The sequence below is a fragment of the Leptonychotes weddellii genome, chromosome 13, assembly GCF_054177405.1.
Source record: "Leptonychotes weddellii isolate Sample4059 chromosome 13, ASM5417740v2, whole genome shotgun sequence".
NCBI lineage: Eukaryota > Metazoa > Chordata > Mammalia > Carnivora > Phocidae > Leptonychotes > Leptonychotes weddellii.
The window spans coordinates 49,654,552-49,680,058 of NC_138381.1; the positions used below are offsets into that span (position 1 = coordinate 49,654,552).

A 25,507-nucleotide genomic window follows, 5' to 3' on the forward strand; every position below is an offset into this window, starting at 1 on the left:
TTTTTTTTTAAAGATTTTATTTATTTATTTGAGAGAGAGAGAATGAGAGAGAGCACATGAGAGAGGGGAGGGTCAGAGGGAGAAGCAGACTCCCTGCCGAGCAGGGAGCCCGACGCGGGGCTCGATCCCAGGACCCTGGGATCATGACCTGAGCCGAAGGCAGGCTGAGCAGGGAGCCCGATGCGGGGCTGGATCCCAAGATCCTGGGATCACGACCTGAGCCGAAGGCAGACGCTTAACGACCGAGCCACCCAGGCGCCGCTATCCTGATTTTTCTAATTGCAAGGATCTGTTTAGTCCTTGGACTGGTGTCCAGGTACCAGGAACGAGGTAAGTAAGCCCAGCCACATGTGCAGGCAGTAGTAAAGCTGTGTGTCTCGCTGGTGGTACTCAGACCCAGGTCCACAGGAGGCCCACAGTGTAATTATAGGTAAGAAGAGGAAGACACCTGAGCAGGTGGCCTGTAACACATCAGTCTATCTTGGTCTCAGCCTCCTCATCTGCCCATGGGGCAAGACTGCCTACCCAGCACTACTATTGTCCTGGCTCCCGAGAGGAGATAAGGGAAAGTGTTTAAAAAGTGTGGGAGGGCACAGGTAAGTCTAACACAGTGCTGGCAACACACTAATTCTTAAGTGTGTGGGGCATTCACAGCTCTTTGTTTTATTTTTAAGCTTCACAGTAACTTATGTTGCATGTATGTGTTTGCATGCTTCAAATGTTATGTAACAACCTTTAGAACTGCTATAGAAATTTAGAGTATTATTAAAATATTTTTCATTTACGGCACACATTAAGATTCCAAGGAAGTTTACTGAATTAACATATAGCTACATGTAACTGATAATTCCTATAAAATCAAGATGTAATTTTGTTACAATTTGACACAGAAAATTATTTAATTTGTAATAAATTTATACGTGATTGCTTAAAAGAATCTGAATAGTTGTTGTTTTACAATATTATTTTTTTAAATTTCTTTTTAAGTAGACTCTACGCACCCAATGTGGGGCTTGAACTCATGACCCCAAGATCAAGAGTCAGAGTGGCATGCTCTACCGACTGAGCCAGCCAGGTGCCCCTATTATAATAATAATAACAATATTATTATTATTATACTTTTCAATGCCAGTGCTGTTATTTTTAACTTTAAAAAATTATGATTTCCAAACTTTGAGATGAACTCTGGCATTTCCCAAGGATGAAAACTCCATTTTAAAAGGTTTTTCTGAAGATACTTTCAATTAAGTATTATACAGATACTATTTACATTTTTAGTTCTTCCTGAAGGTCCTACTAGAAAAGACTGTTCTAACTGGATGATGTAAAAAACAACTCCACAAAGTAAAAAATAAATTCTGTGAGCACTTCAGGAAAGGAACATCTTGGCTTCCATTACTACACTGTTTTTACAGAAATTTTAGTTATTTGTAGAGAAGCTTCGAAAAACAACATAAGCACACGTTTATTTATCCTAAAGAATTTATAAAGGATAAATGATAGCATAGTATGATCACCTTTTATTTTTTTGGAATAGAGTACTAACAGTAATTTGCTAATTTTTTCTTCCTTAGAGAATCCATTTCTTTTGAGTGACCTAGGTTACATCCATCTTGTCTACAAAAATAAGGGAATTATTATTTTAATAATTATTATTTGACCATTTGCGATTTAAAAATATATCTGTATCTAGTAAATAAGCTAATTAAATTAATTGTGACCCTCCTCCTCACTGATCATGGCTATCACACACAAACAGCCTCTCATTTGGGAAAGGGGAATATATATATATATATAATTATTATTTTTTTAAGTATTATTGGTTTAGCCAAAGGTTCTCAAAATGTGATCCTAAAATGGCAGAGTCAACATCCCTGGGAACTTGTTAGAAAGGCAAATTCTGGAGTCCCACCCTAGACCTTTTTCTTTTGCACAAGAAACATGAGAAGGGGACCCTGCCAGAGGATTCTGATGCAGGCCAGAGTTTGAGAACCACTGGCTTAGGCAATAGAATATGTTTACTTCCTCCTTTCAAAGTAAGAATTTCTCTCCGCTCTTTAAAAGCTAGTATGCAAAGGCCCTAAAGGCAGAGCCCCGTTCATGAAGCACTTGTGCTGGGCAGCCACCAGCCTCCTGCCCGCAGTGATGGTACCAACCTCAGTGGCCGTGGTCTCCCCGTCCGCCGCCGTGTCCGTGCGCTCACTGTCGGTCTATTGATCACAGAAGTGACCAGGGTCCGGGAGGAAGGCGGGAATAGAAAACAAACCCGTTCGGTCAAATAGGGCATGGCACAGGTCCAACAGCTCGCTCTCTTTCTCTGTGATCTGATTCATACTACCTTCCCACAAGAATGCAGGTTCAAGCAAAAGCCAAAGAAAGGCCAGAGCCAGGCTTCATCAGCAGAGCCACTCGGAGGAAGACCAGAGGCGCACAGCCTGCGGGAACCGCAGGGACTGCATTAGCCAAGCTGACCTGTCTGGTTTCATGTCTCAGGAAAATCAAATTGTCCTTCTCCCCCACACCCCGTTTAACTAAAACCCCAAGAAAGATCTCTTAAGAATGTTCAATGCAAATAAAATTGATGTTTGTATATGTTTGTTATTCTACTGATATGTCACATTTGAAAGGTAAATTAAAATGTAAATTTAAATAAAAAGCTACTCTGTCACTGGACTTTCAGCCCCTCATTTATATCACGTTGATAATTTACACCCATTTATGACCATCAGGCTGTCTGCATTACCTATTACTTATAAAAAGCACATGCCAGTGACTCACAGGCATATGTTTTATATGTGAAAAATGTAACTCAGTTTTCAAGTAGCAGTGTTACCTAGATTTTTTATAGACTAACTGTTATTTTTCCCCACCCTCCAAGATAAAGAAGTATATCAAAGTAGGTATTTAAACATCTCTTTCCAAAACAACCATTCAAATGAAGCAAATTATAATAATAATAAAAAAATGAAGAGAGAAAGAGAGACATCTACTTGTAAACAAATAAAACAAAGCACAGCATTTGACAGAGCCTAAGTTTTTAAGGGAGAAATTATAAATTTCAGGACTGGGTTTTAAGAGGTTTCATAAAGGTTTATGGTTTAAAACAGAAACTATTTTCTTTGGAGTACAACAGAACCACAGCTATTGAAGATGGGACATTTAAATGCCGTAATATATTATTAACTGAATTTCCCTCCACAAATGTCAACTAATCACTAATAAAATTCCCTTGAGCAAAGATACGCGATTAATATTTTGAAAACAAAAATAAAAACTGGGAGCTGTAAGCCTGTGAACCTGCTTCTCCAAATTATCTTTGAATCCTAACAACAAGGAATTTCAAGAAGGATGACTGGGACAGGGATGTGCATATCAACCTTACTCCGGCTAGGTGGATTTCTTGGCACCATCCCAAATTTCCATTTTATATATGCCTAAAAGAAAATACATTAAAATTCATGTTTGGCATGTGTGCCTGAGGTGGCCAGCTACCATGCCTAAGTAGAACATAATTTTCAGTAGTTTGGTAAAGAATGTGCGCTGACACATTTTCATGACCTGACCACCTTCGCAACACCCGGCGGGGGAGGGGTGGCTATTAATTTTCTGATGAGGGTGATCATTGCTATGGTGTTAGCATGGCTTCCCCAACTGACAGCCTAGGGAATGGCCAATTTGACATAGGGGGAGAGAGACAGGTTATTGTTCAAGTGTATAATAACCCAAAGAAACCTTAGGCTTTCAAGAATAAATAGGAATGACTGGTGGTGCTTGGTGTGCTAACTCATTTTGTGAAACACTTCCAAGGTGCTTGAAAGTATTTCTTTTCTTACATAATCTCCCTTACGGCTTTAAATCTACTAAAGCATCTTGGCTTTAGATTACAGTCCTGGTTAAGAGTGAGGGCTCTGATGTCAGACTGACATGAGCTCAAATCCTTGCTACTGAAATCTGTGAGACACTGGACATGTTTCATGTTTTAATCCCCATTTCCTTCCAGCAAAATGGAGAAAAAATAACAGCCCTGACTGTATCAGGTAATGGACACTAAGTGCTTTCTATAACGCCTGACACATGCAGACCTAAAAGTGCATGTAATAACTGTCATATGTTGATGTTAATATATTAGTATCACATTATAATATTACAAAATTACTACTACCATTTTTTCTAGCTATATGAAAAAATAGCTTAGGCCTTAAATTCTTACTGGGCATGTAGTCAGTTATTCGACAAATATAGTGCATGATCAATAAATAATGAATGAAGAAAGGCTGAACAAAGTAGCTTTTATAGCACAAGCAGCTTTTATATATTATTTATATAATATACTACGACTAATCAAAACTACAAAATGTATAACAGGTCACAAACTATCGTATTATTCTACGTCTACACAACTTAAAATTTTAAAAATTGGTTGATCGATTAATTCTTTCCTCCAAATTTGAATCTTTTTTGTATTATGAAAAAATTCCTCACAAATTGACACATAAATACATTCTACGGTATGGTGAACTAAGTTCAGCTTACGTTTCTTGACAGATGATTTAATATTCTGTGCCCCTTCTTATGTGACCATTCTTGAAGGTACAAAAGAAAAAAACATGATTGGTCAACAGCTTTATAGTTTGAAATGATTCTGCCTTTCCACCCTGGGTTTCACTCTTGAGAAAGGCAGGATCTAATTAAATCACTTCAACACGTAAGAAATGTAAGCATCGATGACAAAATATTTGAAAAGAATTACATTCATAGTGATTTTGCAAAATGAACGTAACAGAGCTGAACCTTATGTTACACAAAGTCACCCTGTTTAGCTGCCAAAGTGCTTGAAGCCTAGAGAATAAAACAGGCCATGTCAACAAATGGCTTTTTTTTTTTTTTTTTTAATGAAATGACCTACAATAGGAGTCCTCCAGCTCAGCCTGAACTAGAGAGCATAGCTCTTAACACTTGGGGTTAAGAGACGACATTGAACAGATGGCCATACGCGAAGTCTCGTGTTAGGAGAGCTGTCATGGGCGACCGGGGCTGGACAGGAGGGCGAAGACCGCAGTGGCCAGAGCTGGCTCACGGTCTCAGAGGTTTGCAATAACAGGGAGACTTATTGGCTGGGAAGCTCCAGTCACGTGGTCACCGGCTTGCATTGGGTAACTGCTGTGATTTGTTTTGCTGATGTAATGCAGACATGCCCAAATTTAACATTAATTTTCATGCACTGATTACAACAAGATGTATACCCTGGATTAGGCACAAGATCTGTGTGGTTTGCTACAGAAAAGTTCAGTTACTTAGAATTCAGAAAAGCAGAAAATGGCAATCTTTTTGCTTTATGTTAGCTGGATGACTAACTCCATTGCTAAAGGAAAAATAGATGTCCAGGTTGGAAACCAGCTAATGTTACGGGTCTTTGTAGATAATCTTGTGGTCTTCATGTGGTACGTTCTAGTCCTACGTTATCTGATCATATTGCCACTGTGAGAAATGGTGATATTAAAGCCTAGGATTCATTCTCTTAAAATATTTTCCATGTATGGAAATAGTTTTATATTAGATAAATAAAGTCATATGGACTTTGGAGCTAAATCATACGGCCCAAGAACCTTGCAAAGGGCTCTTATGCAATATCAAACTGAAAAGGGCAAATTTTTATTTAAAACATCTGAGGCCATTCCCATTTTTTTTCCTTCTGCTGCTAAGAAATGGTCATAATATCACTAAATATAGATAAACACAATTCTATATACCCACAGGTGCAGCTCAAATTATGATTTCCGACTGAGCTGAAAACTGAATAGACTTTTCCCTTTTTTTTTTTTTTTCAGTGTTGCTTTGACTTTGTGACCTTTTTTTTTTTTTTTAAATGCTGGGAGTACTGGGCTTGTCTCCTGCCACAAAAAGCCTTGTTTTGTGAGAACAGAAGAGCTGGAGGGGCCTGGGGAGGGTGTGGGCAGAAGGGTGGGTGACGGTCAGGCCCTCTGTTGGCAGCTTCTGTTCTTTTTCCCCTGCGGTCTGTTTGAAGGGAACTGCTGGGCTGTTCACACATCTGGAGAGTGGTGTGAAAGGAGAGCAGTGAAGAGGAAAAGCTACTGGGCTACCATGTCAACTCACCCACTGGCTCAGATGAGGGACAGGAGATGGACAGGTGGCATGTCTTCTCAGACAGAGGCTGAAGGCCCCAATCCTCTCCCCACTGAGCACATGCCTGGCTGAGAGCCGCAGGGGCCTACCCAGCTCCCCTGACCTTTCCAGACTGTCCACACGTGCGTGGATTTTTTGGCTCATGCTGGAGTTGAAAGGATCACTGCCATCCAATATATGCGTTGGCACTATGAGGACTGATGAACTTTCAGCCCCTTTTTACAGCATGAAGACATCTTCAAGGAGTCTTTTCCCAACAGTGTTTGAAAATTGCAGTTATTTTTGGTCCTCTCTGAGGCCCTTCCAACGACTGAGGTCACATGGGCCTTTTCACCTACTCAAGCGTTTTTTCTGACCCAACACAGCCTTAGGATCTGGCTCGCCTCTGTGAGTAGCAAAGGCAGTTTGGGGATATTTCGGAATCTCCAGGGAGGAGAGGCATCAATATAGTTGGGGGAAAGCCACCCAGCTGATGATGACCCACCTCCTCCAGCTGTTCATTCCCACCTTGCTGTGAGGGTTGTTTATCCACTGGTATCACCGCTGTGTACGTACCATGATGCCAGAAGGTGTTTGGGGAACACTCCATCAATCCGACTCAAACTTATTTCTCGGTCTTATAGGTCCCTTCCTTTATGAACCAGTAACTGACCAGAACCTTTAACCTAGCCCTGATTTTTAACACAGCTAATGGGTTCTTTAAAATGGACTTCTGAGTCCTTCGTCATGGTAGAGTTCAGCGGGCGGCCGAACGCTTCTGAGCTGGGCGCAGCCTGCTCCATCCACATGGTGTTGTGCCTAACCCGGGGGCCGCGGGGGGGACTCCCCGACACACAGAAACCTCTCACATGTCGGCACAGACAATAAATGAGGCTCTGAAAGTAGGACCACTATGGCAGTAGGCGCCTAACACTGTTTCGGACCGAAGCCCCGACCACGACAGGGAAGTGTGCTCTATGCCGAGGTACACACCTCTTCCTCTGAACTGTCACTCGGGTCATTGTCTAGTGAGGCACTCAAGGAGGCCGCCTTGGGCTCCAGGTAGCAGAGGCACATAGCCAGAGGGAAGGAGAGAGTGAGGGCATATGGCACTGAGAAGGAGGCGGAGAGCAGAAAGAAAAAGATGAAGAGGAAACAGGGCACAAGGGAGGGTGAGCGAATCGGGAGGTAATGCTGCAGGCTCTGGGGGAGGAGGTTGGTTTCCGACAGGCTGGGGAAAGAGAGGTACCCATCGTCATCGAGAAGAGAAGGGAATGACTCCGGGAGCTGCAAGGAGAAGGAAAACAGGGTGGTCCCTTTGCCAGTTTGCTGTTTGTAGCTAAAAGCCACATCCTGGTCCCCTAAGGATGGCTTTGCTTTGTGGTCAGAGTCCACGGCGGGCTCTCCGCGTGCACGCATGGTGCCTCTGGCTGGCTCCAAGCCTGGGGCTTGGTGCTCATTCTCCTTACACCTCCTACGGAGCTCTGGGGGGGATGCGGGGGGACGATGGGCTGATGGGGGGGACAGGGGACATGAGTCAGTGCCAAGCCCAGGTGACTGATGTGGAAGAGACAGAGAGAGACAGAAAGCAGCAAACAGAGGTGCAAAAGGACAAAAAGAAAACTGCAATTAGTTAATTTTCTTATGGGTATCAATACAAAATTGTAAAACAAGAATTTTAGCACTAGGGTTGTTCATACTTCAAGTATTAAAGCTGCATGCCAACGCTACCATGAGCGGCTACCAGGTTCCCATTAGGAAATACAGGGCGGGCTTTTTTATAAAGTCAGAACAGAAGATATCACCGGGCAATCTCAAAGTCTACATGTTTCACACCATCCAGAAAGTTTGTTTAGACCAATAACTCTAGAAAGTTGTAGGGTTTTGAGAGCAAATAGGACTCTCTGAGAACTTAAAATCAAGACTTTCAATAACGTCTCCTGATCTCCAGCTAACAGATCTGTTACTATAGTTTGGTTGGATTAAAAAAATAAAAATGAATCCAAATTTTGATTATTAAAAAAAATTTTAGCATTATCTTTCCACGCTTAGTCAATTATATCCAAAACAGGTGGGTTTCCAAATCAAGAAGTTTCTGGCCCCACTCCCATCTGATAAGCAGTGCCACTCAGGGAAGTCAACAATTAGCATTTTAGGAACTCACCCTCCCCAAAGAATTGAGGTTCCTTCGAAAACGTCTACTTTGGCTCCTTTCTCCATGATGTAAACGTAACTTAAACTCAAATAAGGGTTTCAACAAGCTAACTAGCAAAAAGAATGTGCCTTCTTGTGATATGGCTCACAAGTATTTAGTTTGTATTATTTGTGGTCCATAAATAATAGAAAGGGACAATTTCCCAGCCTTCTGGTTTTTCTGAGCAAGTAATCGCCATATTTAACTCCCCTGGTTTGAATCCTTCACAGAATGATAAAGGCAGGCCTCGCCACAAAAGTGGTCCCTGTGAGTTCAGGCTTCTGGAGGGAAAGAGAGGCTCCTTCCATTCTCTGGGGCCCTGGCAGCCTCTCTGACCCCAGCCAGTTTGCTCTGCAGGGGGTGGAGGGATGCTGAGCACAAGGGGAAGCAGGGCAGCCAGCAAGCTCCCAACAGGCCCTGGCACAGCTCAGGAGGGCGGTCCCAGGACTTCAATTCAAGGTCACACAGAGCCTGAAGATAAGACTTCTGCTGCTCTCTGGGACTCTCTGCGTGTGTGAGTTCGTGTGTGTGTGTGTGTGTGTGTGTGTGTGTGTGCACGCATGCAAGCACGTACACGTGTGTTTTGCCTAGGGACTTGCTAGCGTGGAAACTACCCACACCCTGCTTTGAAGACCCCAATCCCGACTTGGTAAATATAAAGACAGAGGGTTAGAACACGTACAGGTAAAGCTGTATCGTGGATATTCTAGAATTTAGAAGTGTCTCTTTTTAGGTCTTAGACAAATACGTCTCTTTTCAATACTCGCGTCTGACATTAAGTGTTGTGTTTTAAACATGACCCTACACACATCTCATTCAATGGAGAATAATATAAAAGTTACAAGCTGACTTCTGCATGCAGACTATTGTCCCCTGGTGGTGGACAGCTGCTCAGTCACCTGGGGTGATCATTAGCCTGGGAACAGGCCTCTTCTCAAAGGAATCTAGGGGACCAGTCTTTTAAGACCTATTTTCAGTGATACACTTTCATTTTGGTTAAAAAATGAGTACCCTCTTTGTTACTTTTTGAAGATGGAGAAGAATAAAATGAAGGTATAATTTTCCATGCTGCTCATTCAAGTGGTTTTTAAAAGACAGCTGTGCACTGTGGAAAACAAAGACAGCCATCGACCTGCCTGAGCACTAGGTCTGGGCCACAGCCCTTCTGAGGGCATTTGGGTCAAAGTGTTGGCTTCTCAGAGATTCGGACAATGAGAGTCATAGTTTTTTATCTTTTTATTTTCCCATGCCATAAGTGGCAAAAGTGATATGGTTTAGTGCTGTATTTTATATAAATGGTGGGCTTTTCAAATTAAATAAGGAGAGACTGCCTGGGTGTATTTTTTGAGCAAACTAAAAGTCATTTTCTTTATTGTGCCAGTTTAATCACAGTTACACATCCATGAGAATTGTCGGTTCGCATGGGTGATTTCAGAAAATCGTGGAAATCATTTGCTTTTCGGGCATACTACCTTTTCCTTATGTCCTATTTAAACGCTGCCTTGACTTCAGTGGAAAATAAAGAGTGTAAAAACGAAATTTAGAACAAAGCACGTTTTCACAGCAAAAATGATCCAAATATCCTTGTTGTCATTTCCTACCCTGTTTTCATTTGTGTTTGGTAAATAAATGATCTTATCCTAAAAAAATGGTGGGTAGGGTTTTATGTGGAATATTCTGACGTAACTACAATATGTTGTGGGTCTACCCTTCACTGTGTAACTCTTATCAAAAGGAGCATTTTTGTTTAGAGTCCCTGTATGTGAGTCCCTGCCACATAATCTATATTTAAGAAATAATATAGATAGAACACTTTTGAGTCAAATCTAGGCAAGTTTTAGCATAATCTGTGAGTTATACAACATGTTTATTCTGTTATTTCTTTTTACTCTGTACATTCCAGGAGCCACTCTGTTTTTCCATTATCATCACACATAAACTTGTCAATATAGTTTTGTTTTTTTTTTTAACTTTTAGGGAGATGCTCTGCTACTTATAATAAAACCCTGAACCAGAAGTAGGCTGTCTATGCCTTTTCTGACTTCCATTTTTCTGAAAAGTTGCTTTCTAAGTACCAGATTACCAAAAATAAACATACTGTAAAATAAATAAATAAATACTGGGATGCGATGAAGTTTAAAAATTTAATGAATAAAACACCTTGGAGAAATGGCTGCTAAATTCACTTTCCGTCTTCCTTTGCAATGTTCTGCTTTAATATCTCTTTTCAAAACATGTCTGCTCGCTACTTTGATGATTAGATGATAATCCTAAGTCTAAGAGAGGAAGTAGTGTATAAATACACAGGCTATGGTCACTCAGTTACTTGCAGTCAGAGGAATGGCAATGTGATCACTGTATATCTAGAAAAATATACAGTACCTGGGTAGGAGAATGGGGCCAGAAACAAAGAAAATAGTTTTAGTGATAGTTCTGACATGTGAGCCCAAACAGGAAAGTGTCATGTGGCACTAAATGTATTTTTAAGATCTACAGACAGGACAGCTGTTGAAAGTCTTACATAGCACATCAGTTAAAATAAAAATTTTCAAGTTAAGAAGGAATCTTTCAGAAGAAAAATGTCAACAGAGGAAATCAGAATTTAAAAACTGATAATATGAATGTGACTAATGCTGAAATATGAACTACCCTAAGTCTTTTTTTTTTTTTTAAGTAGGCTCCGCGCCCTGAGTGGAGCCCAACGTGGGGTCCAAACTCATGACCCCGAGATCAAGACCTGAGCTGAGATCAAGTCAGCTGCTTAACTGACTGAGCCACCCAGGCGTCCCGAATTACCCTGAGCCTTAACACATTCCTGGTTTATAGCCTTGGAATTATTAGTTCTTCAAAGTCTAAGCAAGCACTAGGAGGGAGCCTGGGAGATGTACCTTTCCCTCATGCCGTGCTGCCGCGACCGGTGTGACTTCTTCCACCCTTTTTCGCCTGTCCTCTTCCTCGTCCCGCTCCTCCTCGGCCTTTTTCTCCGGAGTCACAGTGGTGATCAAGTTGGTCTGAGAGATGCCCTTTGTTGTGGCGTACTGGCCAGTACCAACCTCTGCAGCAGACACAGAATCCTTCATGTAGATTTCATGGTTTTCATTCACTGACGCTACAAGCAAATACAATGGAAGAAAAACGTCTGAAATAGTTAAGGCAGAAGGCAGAAGAACACCACCGGTTGTCCCATTAGGGAAAAAAGTACCCCTACCCACGTCTGTCTGAAAAGGCCAGTCAGCGCTACAGGAACCTGCATCTAAGCAGTAGCAGAGACTCATCTTTCTGGAGCTTCTAGACCAGTGTTTTAAAATGATTTAAATGGCTTGAAGCCACCGGAATAGCTCTCGGGCTCCCCGGTGAGGACGAGCGTGAGGGCAGATGCGGTGGAAGGGTGGGAGACCGGGACGCTGCGAGCCTGTTACCCTCCAGAGTAACTGGCTGGACGTCAGTACCAAGCACTGGTGACAGGTCCTGCAACCAACAGCGGCACTTGCCGCAGACAACTGCTCTCACCCGCTTGACTCTCAACATATCTTTGGAAGGGCCATTCATCAAGAAGCACCGAATTGGGTTTTTCAATTACTCTTATTAATGATGGTTAAAGAGCCTATCACTCCTACAGTCTTTCTTCGGAAAGATTAGACAATCTGGATGGCAACTCTGTGCAGCTGGAGTGCAGAAATGTTTTAATTTCTACTGCACTTTAAACAGACCACCATGATATGCATAGACTTACTCATCTCTGATATTTTGGGACGATAAGACAAATGTTGCTAATGAAATTCATGCAAATGTAAAGCATGCAAACATAAAAGATATAAGACACAGCCTTTCATCCCACCTAAAATGTCTTAGTGAAAGATGCTTAATTCAGTTACATTTTTAAAGCCTGGTACTCATTATTTTCGGTTTTAGATACATACAACTCATTTAAACTTATAAATAATGCTTTTCAAATACACAGTGGCTAATCACAGGCAAAATAGCATCAGCTTCATAGTTTAGGAAGTTTAAAGTATAAATGTATGAAAACATTCCAAAATCCTTTTATATTAGCTAAACTGTTTCACTAAAATATCTTCACTAAGATATTTTTATATTTCCTCATATTGATGAAAAAGCTCCTAGGAGATGCAAGTTCCCAATGGGCCAGCGAGGCTGTTCTGTGTAAGATGCAATCTTGCAAGAAGCGGTTGTGTTCCAGCATGCAGCCAGAGCACCCAGCTCAGCAGCACAGAAAACATACTAGAATTGCCAGGACCCCAAAGAGTGAGAGACAACACATACTAACATCACTTTTGGGCAGGGAGGAAGAGACAGTATGGTATTAGTACATTTATTTCACAATTGTCTTCCGTCTTGTCAACAATCATTATCACAAAAAGGTCATGAGGAAAACAACATTCACGACAAATGTGTTCCCTTGGATACACATCACTGAACAAAGTGGATGATGTCCAGGGAAAAAAGGTGTGACTCTACAACAGTCCCCCCAACACTGACTGATAGAATACACAGGTTACAGAGATTCTCTAAAGGAGCAAGAAGAATAAATGGAACAAAGCAGTAAGAAAAGCTTCAATGTTACAGAGAGTTATTTCAGCATTTTAATTCAACCCAAAATGGTCCTAATAAACATTTTATTCCAAAAGTTTGGCTCCAAGTTAGATATTCCAAAAAAGAAGCAACTATTGGAAGATACAGGATGGTAATTAAATTCCTAGGCCAGCTCACAAAAGCCTAGAAGAATAATTATGAATGTAATTATTATTACACCTATCAAGAATGCTGTCACACCTGTCTCATTCACTGTTTACAAATGGCTTTACTCCCATTTTAGAGATGATGACTAAAACTGAGACCTGGGGAGTCTAAATCACTCTCCATCTGCTGCACAGATGGACTTCAGTCTGGATTTACCTACCAGGTAAGTGTTTTTTCACTTCACTAGTAACATACATGATTCAGCACTAATGATACAATTTTGACTTCTATTAACTGTTTAGAAAGTATTTCATTAGAAAAATACAACTTCTAAATCAGGGGATTCAGGGAGCACATCATCCCAGCAGCCACGTTGGGGTACGGTGAAAGGGAAGAGAGAACTGGGACTATGGGGAGTGGTGGCAAAAAAGGTAAGGACGAAGGTGATCCCACATATTTGTAACTTTTTGTTATTTTTCCTTTATTTTTATTTTATGTTTTTGATTATTAAAATTGTACACACATGCTAGAAACGTCTAATTCCTTTTAAATACACAGGATAGCTCTTTTATAAAACAACTAATCTCCAGGTGCTTGGAATGAGAAAACAGAGACTTGGCCATGGCTCACTTTCTAAGTGAAGTGTTGTTATTGTTATTGTTGTTGTTGTTGTTATTACGGCTGCCATGTGCGTAACTACGGACAGCAACACGAAACTGTTGCTTAAGACAAAAACCCAGGAGAGACTCACTATTATGTCATTCCTTAGAACTGTTATTTCAGTGATTCTCTCCTTGTTGAACTTATACATTTGACTTAACCGCGGAGAACATTTACATGGCAATGCTCTCCCAGGCCATCTGGGGTAGTAATTAATATTAACTATTAATAATAACCATATTATTATTTGAATGTCATCCTTTCTAACGGCTATCATGCATTGACTGGTAACAGTCACATTTTATCCATAAACATTTTGTAGAAACAGATACATTTAACTTACAGTCCTCCTTCTGAAACAGATTGACTGAAACAAACCCAATAATCATTTCAGATCTGCCAGCAAGTGAACCAAATTACTTACAGAGTATGTGACAACTATATTCAGAATGAGAGCATCTTTCTCCAAATTCGGGGTGCCAGCTTATGAACGCTATGCTCTTCATTCCCTAAGTACCATTCTTTTATGGAATTTTATATAAATCTACCAATAACAGACATTAGACTCCCAAAGGCACTTTTTTTTTTGAGGGTGGGGGTTAAAAACTTGCCACTCAGCCATAGACCAGCAAGTGCTTTTCATTTCATACTATTCAAGAAGATCTACGTTTATTGAAAGCTTGTGATGGTTTCACACTATTTCTGGGTAGCCATTCCTGATTCTTATTACTAAGGGATCTTAAGTAATGCCTACCTCCATCCAAGCTGCGAGACATGGTATAACGTTTGCTGGACGAGCGTTCGAAGTAAGGGGCAGGGCGATCTATCAACGCGCTGGCTCTTCTTGTTTGGGCTTGTGTCCTGCCACTATAACGAAACTTGGAGCCCAAGGTCAGGAATTTCTTTGGAGGTGCTTCTGGTAACAACAGTCTAGAGATATTGAGGAAAAAATACCAGAGAGACGCTTAAGTCAAGTATTAAGAATGTTAACTTTTTTAGTCAAAGGTAAAGTGCTTTGTGTGCTAAAGGTTTAACACATAACATGTTCAATGAATGTGATTTTATAGGAAAAAAAATCAATTCCCACAGTACATATCAACCGGGGAGTTGCAGAGAGGCTATAAATACCATGTGGGTTGGGACAGACTACATGAACTGAAGTTCATCTCACACAACTGAGGAGTCTATGGTCCTATAAGCCCAAAGAGCAGTTAAAGAGGTGACGTTAGTGAAGAACAACAGTGGTAAGTTGTTATTTTATAGACACAAATCTGGTAGTCTGAGTACTGTACGTAAGCAAAGGAGTCAAGGATGTTGAGAAATGACTGAAATAGTAAGGAATGGACTGAATCCCTGAGGTGGACATCTTATAAAAATAATGAAAAGACACTAAAGATAATAAAGTGGACATACGGCATATAAGCACCAGACAAATTAAGGAAGATACTTCAGTCAAAAGTTTTTAGGATTTCTTATCAAGAAATCCGGTGACCATGAACTTGAAGGAAAAGAAAGGATATGCTTCCATATTCTTCTCCCAAACAGAGTTTTGCAATATAAGTGATTCCAATCATTCTAATTCTTCCTTAGGAAGAAAAAAAATCATCTTTACCTACCTGAAAAATGTATGATGTTCAACACACACTTTCCATAAACGCTTGGCAGCTCGATGGTTTGGCAGCTTAAACCCAATGGTGCTTTCAAATTGTTCAAACTAAATTAAAAAACAAACATATTGAAGAGTAAAGTCAAGTTTGCAATGATAAATAACATAAAAGCAAATAATTTATAAAATCATGTCCCCCACAAAAGTTTCCTTCACTCACAAAAACAAGTGCTATATGCAGAATTAATGCTAAACACCTTCATTCATTAAAAAACCACCCTGTATCTATTCTCCTTAAAATGCTGCAGCCATAGACAACCACACCATGGGTGTAGTAAATGTTTTACGGACAAGTATGGATTTTATGAAAATTAAATGCAAAAAAAGAGGCTATCTGGGTTCCTTCCAGAGACCAATTTGTCCTGATCTCATTTTTAAGCCTTATTTTCATGATGTCTCTGTGACATCATGATTTCAACTGGCATGTACAGGAATGAGCAAAATGCAGCATTCTCAGGGTGGTATTTTCTCCCAGGATCTGGTCCAAGAAGATGTATCTCCTAGGTATTTGATGACTTGGTATCAGATATTGCTGATTTTGTTTGTGCATTCCACTCTGTATTATCACATTAGACACTAACATCTTTTGATTTTACATGTATGATCAGAGACTAGGAGAACACAATTTCCTATCTTTCAGCATGTATAGTTCAGATGATAATCTATCAGCCATTTGCGTTCTCAAGGTAAAATATCTGACTTCCTGAGTAATATATTTTAATTATTATTATTGCAAATGTTCGGGATTTTTTTTTTTAATTTTCTGAAGACAGTATGCATCAGGCCACCAGAGGGCAACCATTTTAAACAGTAAAAGCTTTCCAAAAGAGCATAAAACAACCAGACTACTGATACAGTCAATAGAAAAAAAAAAGTAATTTATGTAGCAAAGAACCCAGGGGAGGGGTTCTACGCATGGCATATGAGAGGTAACTATGCTTGACTTCTACTTCTTATTTGAGTGGAACTAGCGGGGTTGGCGGCGGGGAGAATGGGAAATATATCACAAGCTACTCCGACTACAACTAACTTTCCCAATTTTGTACTCACTCTGGATGTTCACATGTAGCGGTAGTCATAGCAATTGCTCTTGGCCAAGAGCCTCAGTCAAACGACAAGCCAGAGTATTACGACTGTGACTAACCCGTCCTCCATTTCTTCATCCTGCATCTAATATGTACCACACACTGTGCTAAGGCCAGGGGTTTTAAAGAACAATCAACTTGCTCTCTGCTGCAAAAAGCTGGGAATATTTCCTTGCTGCTACCCTCCTTAGACCAAAGATGACAGAGGCTTCTGCACTTTTTGAATGTTTATCTATTTCTCTATGCTTTGTACCAACGTCTTGACCTCTTCAGAGCCTTTGTGCCACCAATGATTTTTTCCTCATTCATTCTTCTCAAGCCTATGTATACGCTTGCAAAAAAAAGGGGGGGGAAGCCCAACTTTCTTTGAGCCTGCTTCTGCCTGAACCACAACCCCATCTTGCTCCTTGACAAATGTCAGGAAGGAGAAGCCATGGCTACTTGATTCCCCACCTCATCGCCACCTGGCAGGTGCTCCTACCACCTGCTTGAACTCTTCAATGTCGCAATGGGATCTGTCAAGCCCGAAGCACTTTTCTCAGGTCTTAGCCCACACACCTTCCCTGTTAACATCTGGCCCTGCTGGTTCACCACGTACCCAGAGTTTGGTCTCCTTGTCATTCATGACTGTTCTTGCCCCTTTTCTTCTTTCTCTGGTGCTTTTGTTCATCTCCCTATGTTTCTCTTCTGCCTACTCCTCCCTCAAAAAGGGATGTCACCCAGAATTTCTGTTTTAGGGTCTCTCTTCTCTAACTTGCCTTGTTCTTTGGGTAATTTATTTCATGCCCAAGGCCTTGAATACAATGGATACAGCTGATGACTCCTTCAAAACTCTGTTTCTTACTATGCAAGAATCACCCCATGAAAATATATCTCAAAAGAATTTAATCTTTTTTTTTTTTTTTCCTGAAATTCTCCCTGTTTTCTCCCCTCATCTAATAATATCATGTTCATCAACTTCACTCGTGCCAACCAAAGACCTCTGATTATCCTGGACTCCCTCCTCTCTTCAGCCCCTTCCTCCATCCTGTGTCCAAGACCTACTGGCTTAGTTTCTGAAACCTCTCTCACATTTGCTCCTTCTGTTCTATTCCCATGGCCTCTGCCCTAGTTGAGGTCTTAGCACATCTCATCACTAATTGGCTGAGTTTCTTTCCAAATTATTCATCTAGTATATCACATCCTCTCTAAAACCCTCCATGGCTCACTGTTGTTTCCTGATGCATTTCTCCAAATTTCCCATCCGGGCCGTCACCACAGCATGCTTGCCCCAGAGTATTATATGTGCAAAATGTATCATGATGACATAATTCTAAGTACATGAGACTGTTTTTTGCTCAACAGAAAGTCCCTTAAGGACAGGAACAAGGTCATATTTATCTTTCTATTTCTAATGCCCACCATGGTGCCTGACAATAAGTAGATGCTCACTTGTAAACGTTTGATGAGTCGAATATATATTGGTTATAAGTTTAATATGCAATTTTAGGGAATATAAAAAATTAGTTTCAGGTATTTACATGAAAAGCTTACAGATTATTTCAGTCTTCACAGACAAGTTTGATTTTGTATTTACATTAAACATGATTCCTTGCTTTATGATTTTTTAAAACTTTTTAAAAATTGAGGTACAACTGACATAATATTATACTAGTTTCAAGTGTATGACATAATGATTTGATGTTTATATACATTGTGAAATGATCACACTAAGTCTAACATCCATCACCACAGGTTTTTTCTTGTGATGAGAACTTTTAAGATCTACTCTCTTAGCCACTTTCAGATATAATATAGTATTATAACTATAGTCACCATGCTGTACATTACAACCCACATAACCTGATATTTAAATTACATTTTCCACCAATGGAGAGGCTGATTTTGAAGACAGAAAATAATTCTGTACTGTACCAGAAAATGTTCAGAGACACAGATGAGCTGCATGCAACCTTAGAGTTCTGACCGCCTCCATTAGATTAACCATGCTCATTAGAAACTGGATATATTTATTCATCATCTGTTACACAGGTAATAGGAGATATTTACCACCTATTATGTGTAAACCACTATGAAGGATCTAAGATCAGGATGGTTTTGCCTAGGGAACAAGGATTAGTCGACAATTTTTATTTTTTTCACCAGTCTTTCTGATTAAAAGAAAAAGACACAAATGTACTAGGCTATGAGACATTTGCATAATTTATCCTTGGTGTCTCTTGCTCTAATCTTTCTTGTACTTTGATCACATTATCTCGAAGTTATTCATGCTAGGGTGCCAGCAGATTTGGAAGATGAAAAGGGCATGAGCTCATAAAACAGGGACAGACGGGAAGAAATTTATTCTTTATTCACAAAAGGTTTAGCACCTCAGAGTTTCTTTTATACAATGATTTGAGACCTACGAAACATTATTCATGTATCTTGATGTTATGCTAAAATCTGCAAACATAAAAACTTTTCCATCTATGCAGTGGGACAAAATTAGAACCAAACCATTAAAAAGAAGAGAATATTTTACTTATTGTTGCTTATCAAACAAACCTACAATAAATTCTCTTAGGCATGGACACATGACTCTCACCATGTCCTATGATGCTCAAAACCTGGGACTAGCAATTTACATTTTTGTTTGCTACCGGGTACCTTTCTTTCCAATGTCCAAATTGAGGGGCTACTTACCTCTCCCGGCCGAATCTTAATGTAAAAGTTGTTCCGTTTGTATGAAATTTTTAGAACCTTGGGCCAGGCAAATCTGTTGATTCTCAGTCGGTCACGATATATCAACAGACCACTCGCACAAACTCCTAACATAATTTCTACTCCTTCAGAATCCTGGAAAATGGCATCGAGAAACAATGGGTCAGTATTTCACTGATTTCCACTTATGGTGAAGTGTGGCATTTAATGCACCACAGTTTTCCGTGAAGGAACCTGTAATTGACTGCCGACAGCTCTAATTTCAATAGGAAAAATACTGCAGCCTTTTTTTTTTTTAAACGTTGCCCCTAAATAATCGGCTTTTAGTGAAGATATTTATCACTATGGAGATCTGTCAGAGTAGAACTGGCTCACCCGATGTCTCATGACGTAAATACTGCACACAGAGACCGACCAGAGGATGTGTTGATGATGGTGCAAACGATAGAGGCAGGTCTCATGACTGAGCACCAGGCACGGCTCTCACCAGTTCACGCGTGTAATGTTAACTCCCTTCATCTTCACTAGGAGACTTTGAGATGGTTGCTATGACTCTTCCTAGTTTACAGATGAGGGAACTTTTAAAGCGTGGAGAGGTTAAGTGTCCACCCCAGTTGAGTATTGGCAGCCTGGTTCCAGAGGCAGGGCTTTCAACTAATACATGTACTAATAGAGGGATCCTGTCCTTTCTAATGAGTGTTTTGGAGTTTGTTCCATTAAAAAAGAGCCTCGATCTTTTCTATACACCATTAGAGTAGAATTTAAATATAAAATAGGCTTTCAAAGTATGAGCGTACTTCCCCAACATGTCCCTAACACACCACTGCCCAGTCATAATTGGGACAGCTGTGTCACATACATAAATACAGATACATTTTCTATAGGTCTCTAGTTTCCTTTTTTAAGTGGGAGCTTGCTATATTTATAACATGCTTGTTTGCTACTTGCACGTTTCATCTTTAGGTCACTTCCTAGGGATGTGTGATGAGAAGTCTCAGAGGTCATCGGATAGGTCATATAAAGCTCAGGAGACGTATCGTGGACAGCCGATGCCCCTTAAATGCTGTATCGGGGTGAAATCAGGGTAAAAGGAATGTGTGCTGGTGAGGAGGGTAAAGGACAGAAGGCAGGACTGTGTGTGAGGCTCCATCTCCACCTCCTCGTCTTGTGGGTGTTGGAATCAGGGGCCACCTAGGAGGCAAAGCTGAGGTCTTCTGTCACATTAACTGGCAGGACTGTCCCTGGCACTGAGTGACTCTGTAGCAGCAATGAGGGGAGGGGGAAGTGGAAGAATGCAAACAGGAGATTCTGACTCATCCATATTGTGGGAATTTACTTCCTGAGTCTTGTCAGTGCAAGGCATGAAATGAACATTTCCAGAATAAAAAATAAATACTTTGGTCCATCTCTGGGAAATGTAAGTCCACAAATACAATCTAACTGGATTAAACATGAAATATTTTACCATGGAAATGGATGACTCCATTAGATATGAAATTACTCTACAGAGGTGGAAATACTTGATGGCAGGATATTACAACATAATTAAATTTGAGGAGAATTCAAAGACCAGAAACTGCCCACCATTTATCAAGGGCTTTAATCTGAAAGAGCAATTGGAAGAGCTAGAGCCCGATGCTGACAAGTAGCTGGCACTATTGATCCTTTAGAATGGACCAATCTGCTCCCAGGGCTGCTCAGAGGTGACCCCCTTGCCCCACGAGCAGAGATGCAGGCATGAGGGAGGACCGTTTGAGTAAAAGCTCCTTGATTCACTTTCTATTTTATCTGATAAATACAGAGGTAAAACCTCTTTAACTATTACCTATTTTAAAATCATCCCTTAGTGTCTTTGGATAATGAGAAGACAGATCCTTCACGGGGAAGAGCAGGAAGCCTCCACTGACCCCTCGTCTTCTGCTTGCCTCCATCGCACTCTTCTCTGTGTCCCCCCATATTGTTCTGTCATTACCAGCACATCCCAAGCAAGTGGTGTGGCAATGAAAACCCACTTCCTCCTCAAGCCTGGACGCTGCTTGAGAGCAGAAGCTCTGTTATATCCTTGTAACCACATGCTCCGCACAGCGTCTACCTAGCATGCCTTAAGCCATTACATGTTTGTTAGAAGAGAGGGCAGATGAGGAAAGAAAATGTCAGGAATATGTGGGGTTTTAAATTGAATGAACATTTCCATTTCATTAATCCACAGCAATGACAAAAAAAAAAAAACACTTTGGATATCGAATCTTCTGCCACTGCCCATAGTCCTGACGTTAACTTGACAGATCTTTTGCATTGAAAGCTGTAATGGCAGTCTTTCTTGGGGACATGTGTGTTTCCCTATCAACAGACACATTTAATGCTCCCTTTAGTGGGGAGCACGGAAGGAAGATCTGGATAGTCTCAGTCTATCATAATTAAAATAAATGAGTGTATTATTCCCTTAATTTAAAATCACTGTTCAAACTTTGCCATCCTTCATTTATTACTTGGTCCACGGGACATCCAGTAGGGATTTAGATCTACATTTCAGAATCTTATATGAAATGACTCTGACAGTGCCTACTCGGGCTGACATTAAATGACAAACAAGAAGAGACAGTCTAAGAACAAAACCAAAGCATTTAGGATAGGTTTTCCAAAACAAGGGCCCTTCATCTAATAATATGTTATTTATTCTTTATACAGAGCCACAGAGTCCAATATCACAATTCAGAATTTCTAAATAGGCCCTAAAGCTTAGGGCCTTTCATACCATCCACAGAAGAGAATCATCTCACAACCGGAAATTCGCTCTAATTTAATTCAGTAAATTTCCTTCTTGAAATGATGGACTGTGGCTGCACGAGAAAATGGGAATCCACAACGGAATATTCATTATACTTAATATTCAGATGAAATCCTGTAATAGGCTGCATTTGCGCTTCCTTAATTCTTTCTTTTTAATTGACATGATTTCAAATCATATTAGTGAATGAAAAAGCAGCGATTTATTTGAATTTAGTAGCTACAGCAATGTTAAGTGATTTTATTTGTACTGATAGGAACATTGATAAATCCTGAGTTGCACTTCCCAAATGTATGCCCTAATCTTTTATTTGTTTTTTTCCTGGGCGGTAAGTGAATCATCGTGTATAATGTAACTCAAAAATAGCTTTCAATTCACTCAAATTTTCAGGCTACCTTCATTTCCTTCTTGTCTCCTTATCTGTTGGCCACCTAGGGAAAAACTCTAAGAGAAAAACGATCTTCGTGTGTGTCCTTGTTTTCTTTTTTAAATCCTCATCCTACCTTATACAACATAAAATACAAAACACTTTCTTATCTGAGTGAAAAATAAGTGAAGAAATATAATAACTAACTGGCAAGTAAATAGAGTTACACTTGCTGTTGTAATTACATACAAATGTCAAAGAGCTTGGCATTCAACATACGGGCACATCCCTAGGATGCTCCAGCCAAGTCTCTGAGATTTTGCTTGTGTTCAGACCTTCAGGCCTTGGAAGTGCTCATCCTGAATGATGTACAAAATGATCCACAGACCGTACCCATCAAAACCTTTATTTGTTTGACAGCCACCATTTTCTTGTTCAAACTCAGCGTGGATCAGTCTGCTCCCCAAGAGCCAACCAGCGAGTGGCCCCACTTGCAGTGTCAACAGAGCCTACATATCATATATTTCCCTCCCATGGGTCCTCAGGGCTGTCAAGATGTTTGCTTGAACAGAGCCAGCTGAAACTCTCTTCATTTCTTGGCCCCAACCTAGACTGTGTCAGATACTCGCATGCCTGGAAGCCTGTAAACTGCACGTTCTTTCGGATCCCAGATCATGGAAGTGGTGACTACTCGGTCCATCAGTAGTAAAGGCACGTTCCTATACAGAAGTGATAGTCTCTTGACAGCCAAAATCAGAAGGAACTGCCCTTGAACTTCAAGCACTGATCTTTTAAAATGTTACTTAAGTACCAGAATCCATCCCTAAGAGCCTAACATATTTCATATGCTTTGGATGGAAGTTTTCAGAAAGCTTGTCTGTGCTTCTACCGTACTTTTATTCACAGCTGCTCAAATAATAGACAAACAGTCCATACACTCATTCTCTCACTGCGGAAAAATAGAGAGATTCTGGGAAAAGTGTGATCTGGAGTCAAATGTTTTATGCATCCTCACAACCTCAACCTTACTACAATCCAATTCCAACTTCTTCTTTGAAAGACTCTGTGGCCAAGATATAGCTTTAACATTTTGCCAATCACCAATCAACGAGGCAATCCTTAGCTTCGGGACTTAATTTTAGTTGAACTTCAAAATCTTATTTCAAAGCACTGATTATGTGTCAGAGAACCTAAGTTCTAGAGAGAGTTATTTAAATTTCACATGAATTTGCTGAGCGTCTGGTAAGCATCCAGAACAGAGGCATCAACAGTACTTGGCACATAAGAGATGTGTCAATTGGGTCTTGGACAACTGGCCAAGGTTGGACAGGTAGAGAGAAAGGAGGAGGACAGCCCAGACAAAGACGGGCATATTCAGGGAAGAGGCAGAGACAGGATCTGGCAGAAGCAAAGGGCATGTGTTGGCACGAAGTGGGAGATAAAACTGTGACAGGGAAGGGGGCTGAGTTAGGAGCTTGTTATGTGAAGATAAATTTTTAACTGAATCAATGGGCAATCTGAGGCTTTGCCTACCGAGGGCTTTCAGTAGCCGAGGCAGGAGCAATGGGAGTTTGAGACATGCAGAGCAAACCCTTCAGTAAAATATCAGAGAGCTAAATTTGCCTTATCATTGAGTGGGCCTTAAAGCAAACACAGATTTGAAGTAAAAATCACCAGCTTATAGTAATAACAACACTGAATTAAATAAAATTAAATAGGAAGTCTGGGGTTTAAAAAAATGCATACCTTGGCATGATGTAAATCAACCCCATACATGGACAGTTTTTTGGCATTTTCCAAGAAATGCATCTCTGCTTCTGCTGGCGTCATTCCTCTGATAAGAAAAAAAAAAAAATGTTACAATGCTGCTTTTCTTTTACCTGGCAGGGCTGCAGTATTCCCCACTTAGCCTAGCTATCTCATAAGAAAGCCCCACAGAGGCACCAGCAGATTCAGGCTCTGAAGGGGGTGGCAGAGAATAACAAGAAAAATGGCTTTTATTTTTTAAAAAGATTTTATTTATTTATTTGACGGGGCGGGGGGGAGAGAGAGAGCACAAGCAGAGGGTGCAGCAGAGGGAGAGGGAGAAGCAGGCTCCCCGCTGAGCAGGGAGCCCGATGCGGGACTCCATCCCAGGACCCTGGGATCATGACCTGAGCCGAAGGCAGATGCTTAACCGACTGAACCACCCACGTGTCCCAAGAAAAATGGTTTTTAAAGAACAACTGAATGGGGTTCCTGGGTGGCTCAGTCAGTTAAGCGTCTGACTCCGGATTTTGGCTCGGGTCATGATCTCAGGGTCAAGAGGTCGAGCCCCATGTCAGGCTCTGCATTGAGCGTGGAGTCTGCTTAAGATTCTCTTTCACTCTCCATCTACCCCTCCCACTCCTGCTCCCCTCTCCCCGTTCTTTCTCTTTCTCTAAACAACAACCAACACCACCACAACAACAAGAACACCTGAGGGAGAGCGTAACTACCCCAGAACCACACCAAGTACAGAAGCTCACTCTGCTACGGTCCTAGCCTCAATGCCACTGAAACTCGTCCTGGAAGGAGCAGGAAGCACAGGTGGCGCTCACCCATCAAGGCACCAGTAACACGTTCCCAGGGTTTCTGCCACTAACCTGTGGCTCTTGTGCAGCTCGATCACTTTATCTTCCAGTTCTTTCGTGTGGTTTGGCGCAAACCGGAACTCACTAATGTAATCATTCCCACATTCATCTGGGTCATAGTCTCCAAGTTCGGACTGGACAGTGTAGGAGCCCAGCAGGGCCAGGGTGACAAAGGAGCAGGGCAGCCTTCCGGACACGATGTCATCTCGCAACTGTAGGCAGAGGTAGTACCTTCCAAGAGCCAAAAGACAAAGCAAAAAGCCAGCATGAGGCCATGGGAAAAGCAGGCCACTTGGTACAAACTGTGCTGTAAGCAACTCCTTCCTGTCAAGTAATCTCACTAGGACAAATTTTGTAGCATCTATATTTTGCTTTAGATCTAAGGGGAAAATACTTGGCTATAAAATATAATATTTTGTGTTATACAAATGTATTTTGTATTACACAAATAAGGGCATTTTGAGGCAAGTCAATGCTCATAAGAAAACAAGGTTTATTAATAAGGCACCGAGAAGAAGAAACCTCAAGACATATTTCTTTAACATCTTTTAAAATAACTAACATTTAAACCCAAATCAATGATTCTCCCCAACATACTCCCTGAAATCTCT

The 25,507-nt window shown here is 40.9% G+C and overlaps 1 protein-coding gene across 1 annotated transcript in view; it reads right to left on the reverse strand.

The window, feature by feature from the left end:
- Positions 1-25,507, reverse strand: part of EPB41L3 (erythrocyte membrane protein band 4.1 like 3) — a 49,501-nt gene that overhangs the window by 13,800 nt on the left and 10,194 nt on the right. The window contains exons 4-12 of the mRNA XM_081802548.1: positions 24,909-25,127; positions 24,031-24,118; positions 19,112-19,264; positions 15,295-15,392; positions 14,433-14,608; positions 11,206-11,372; positions 7,117-7,680; positions 2,080-2,210; positions 1,414-1,474 (exon numbers count right to left, since the gene is read on the reverse strand). Of these exons, the coding sequence (XP_081658674.1) occupies positions 1,414-1,474; positions 2,080-2,210; positions 7,117-7,680; positions 11,206-11,372; positions 14,433-14,608; positions 15,295-15,392; positions 19,112-19,264; positions 24,031-24,114 (1,434 nt within the window). The 5' untranslated portion in view covers positions 24,115-24,118; positions 24,909-25,127. The remainder of the gene's footprint in view (positions 1-1,413; positions 1,475-2,079; positions 2,211-7,116; positions 7,681-11,205; positions 11,373-14,432; positions 14,609-15,294; positions 15,393-19,111; positions 19,265-24,030; positions 24,119-24,908; positions 25,128-25,507) is intronic.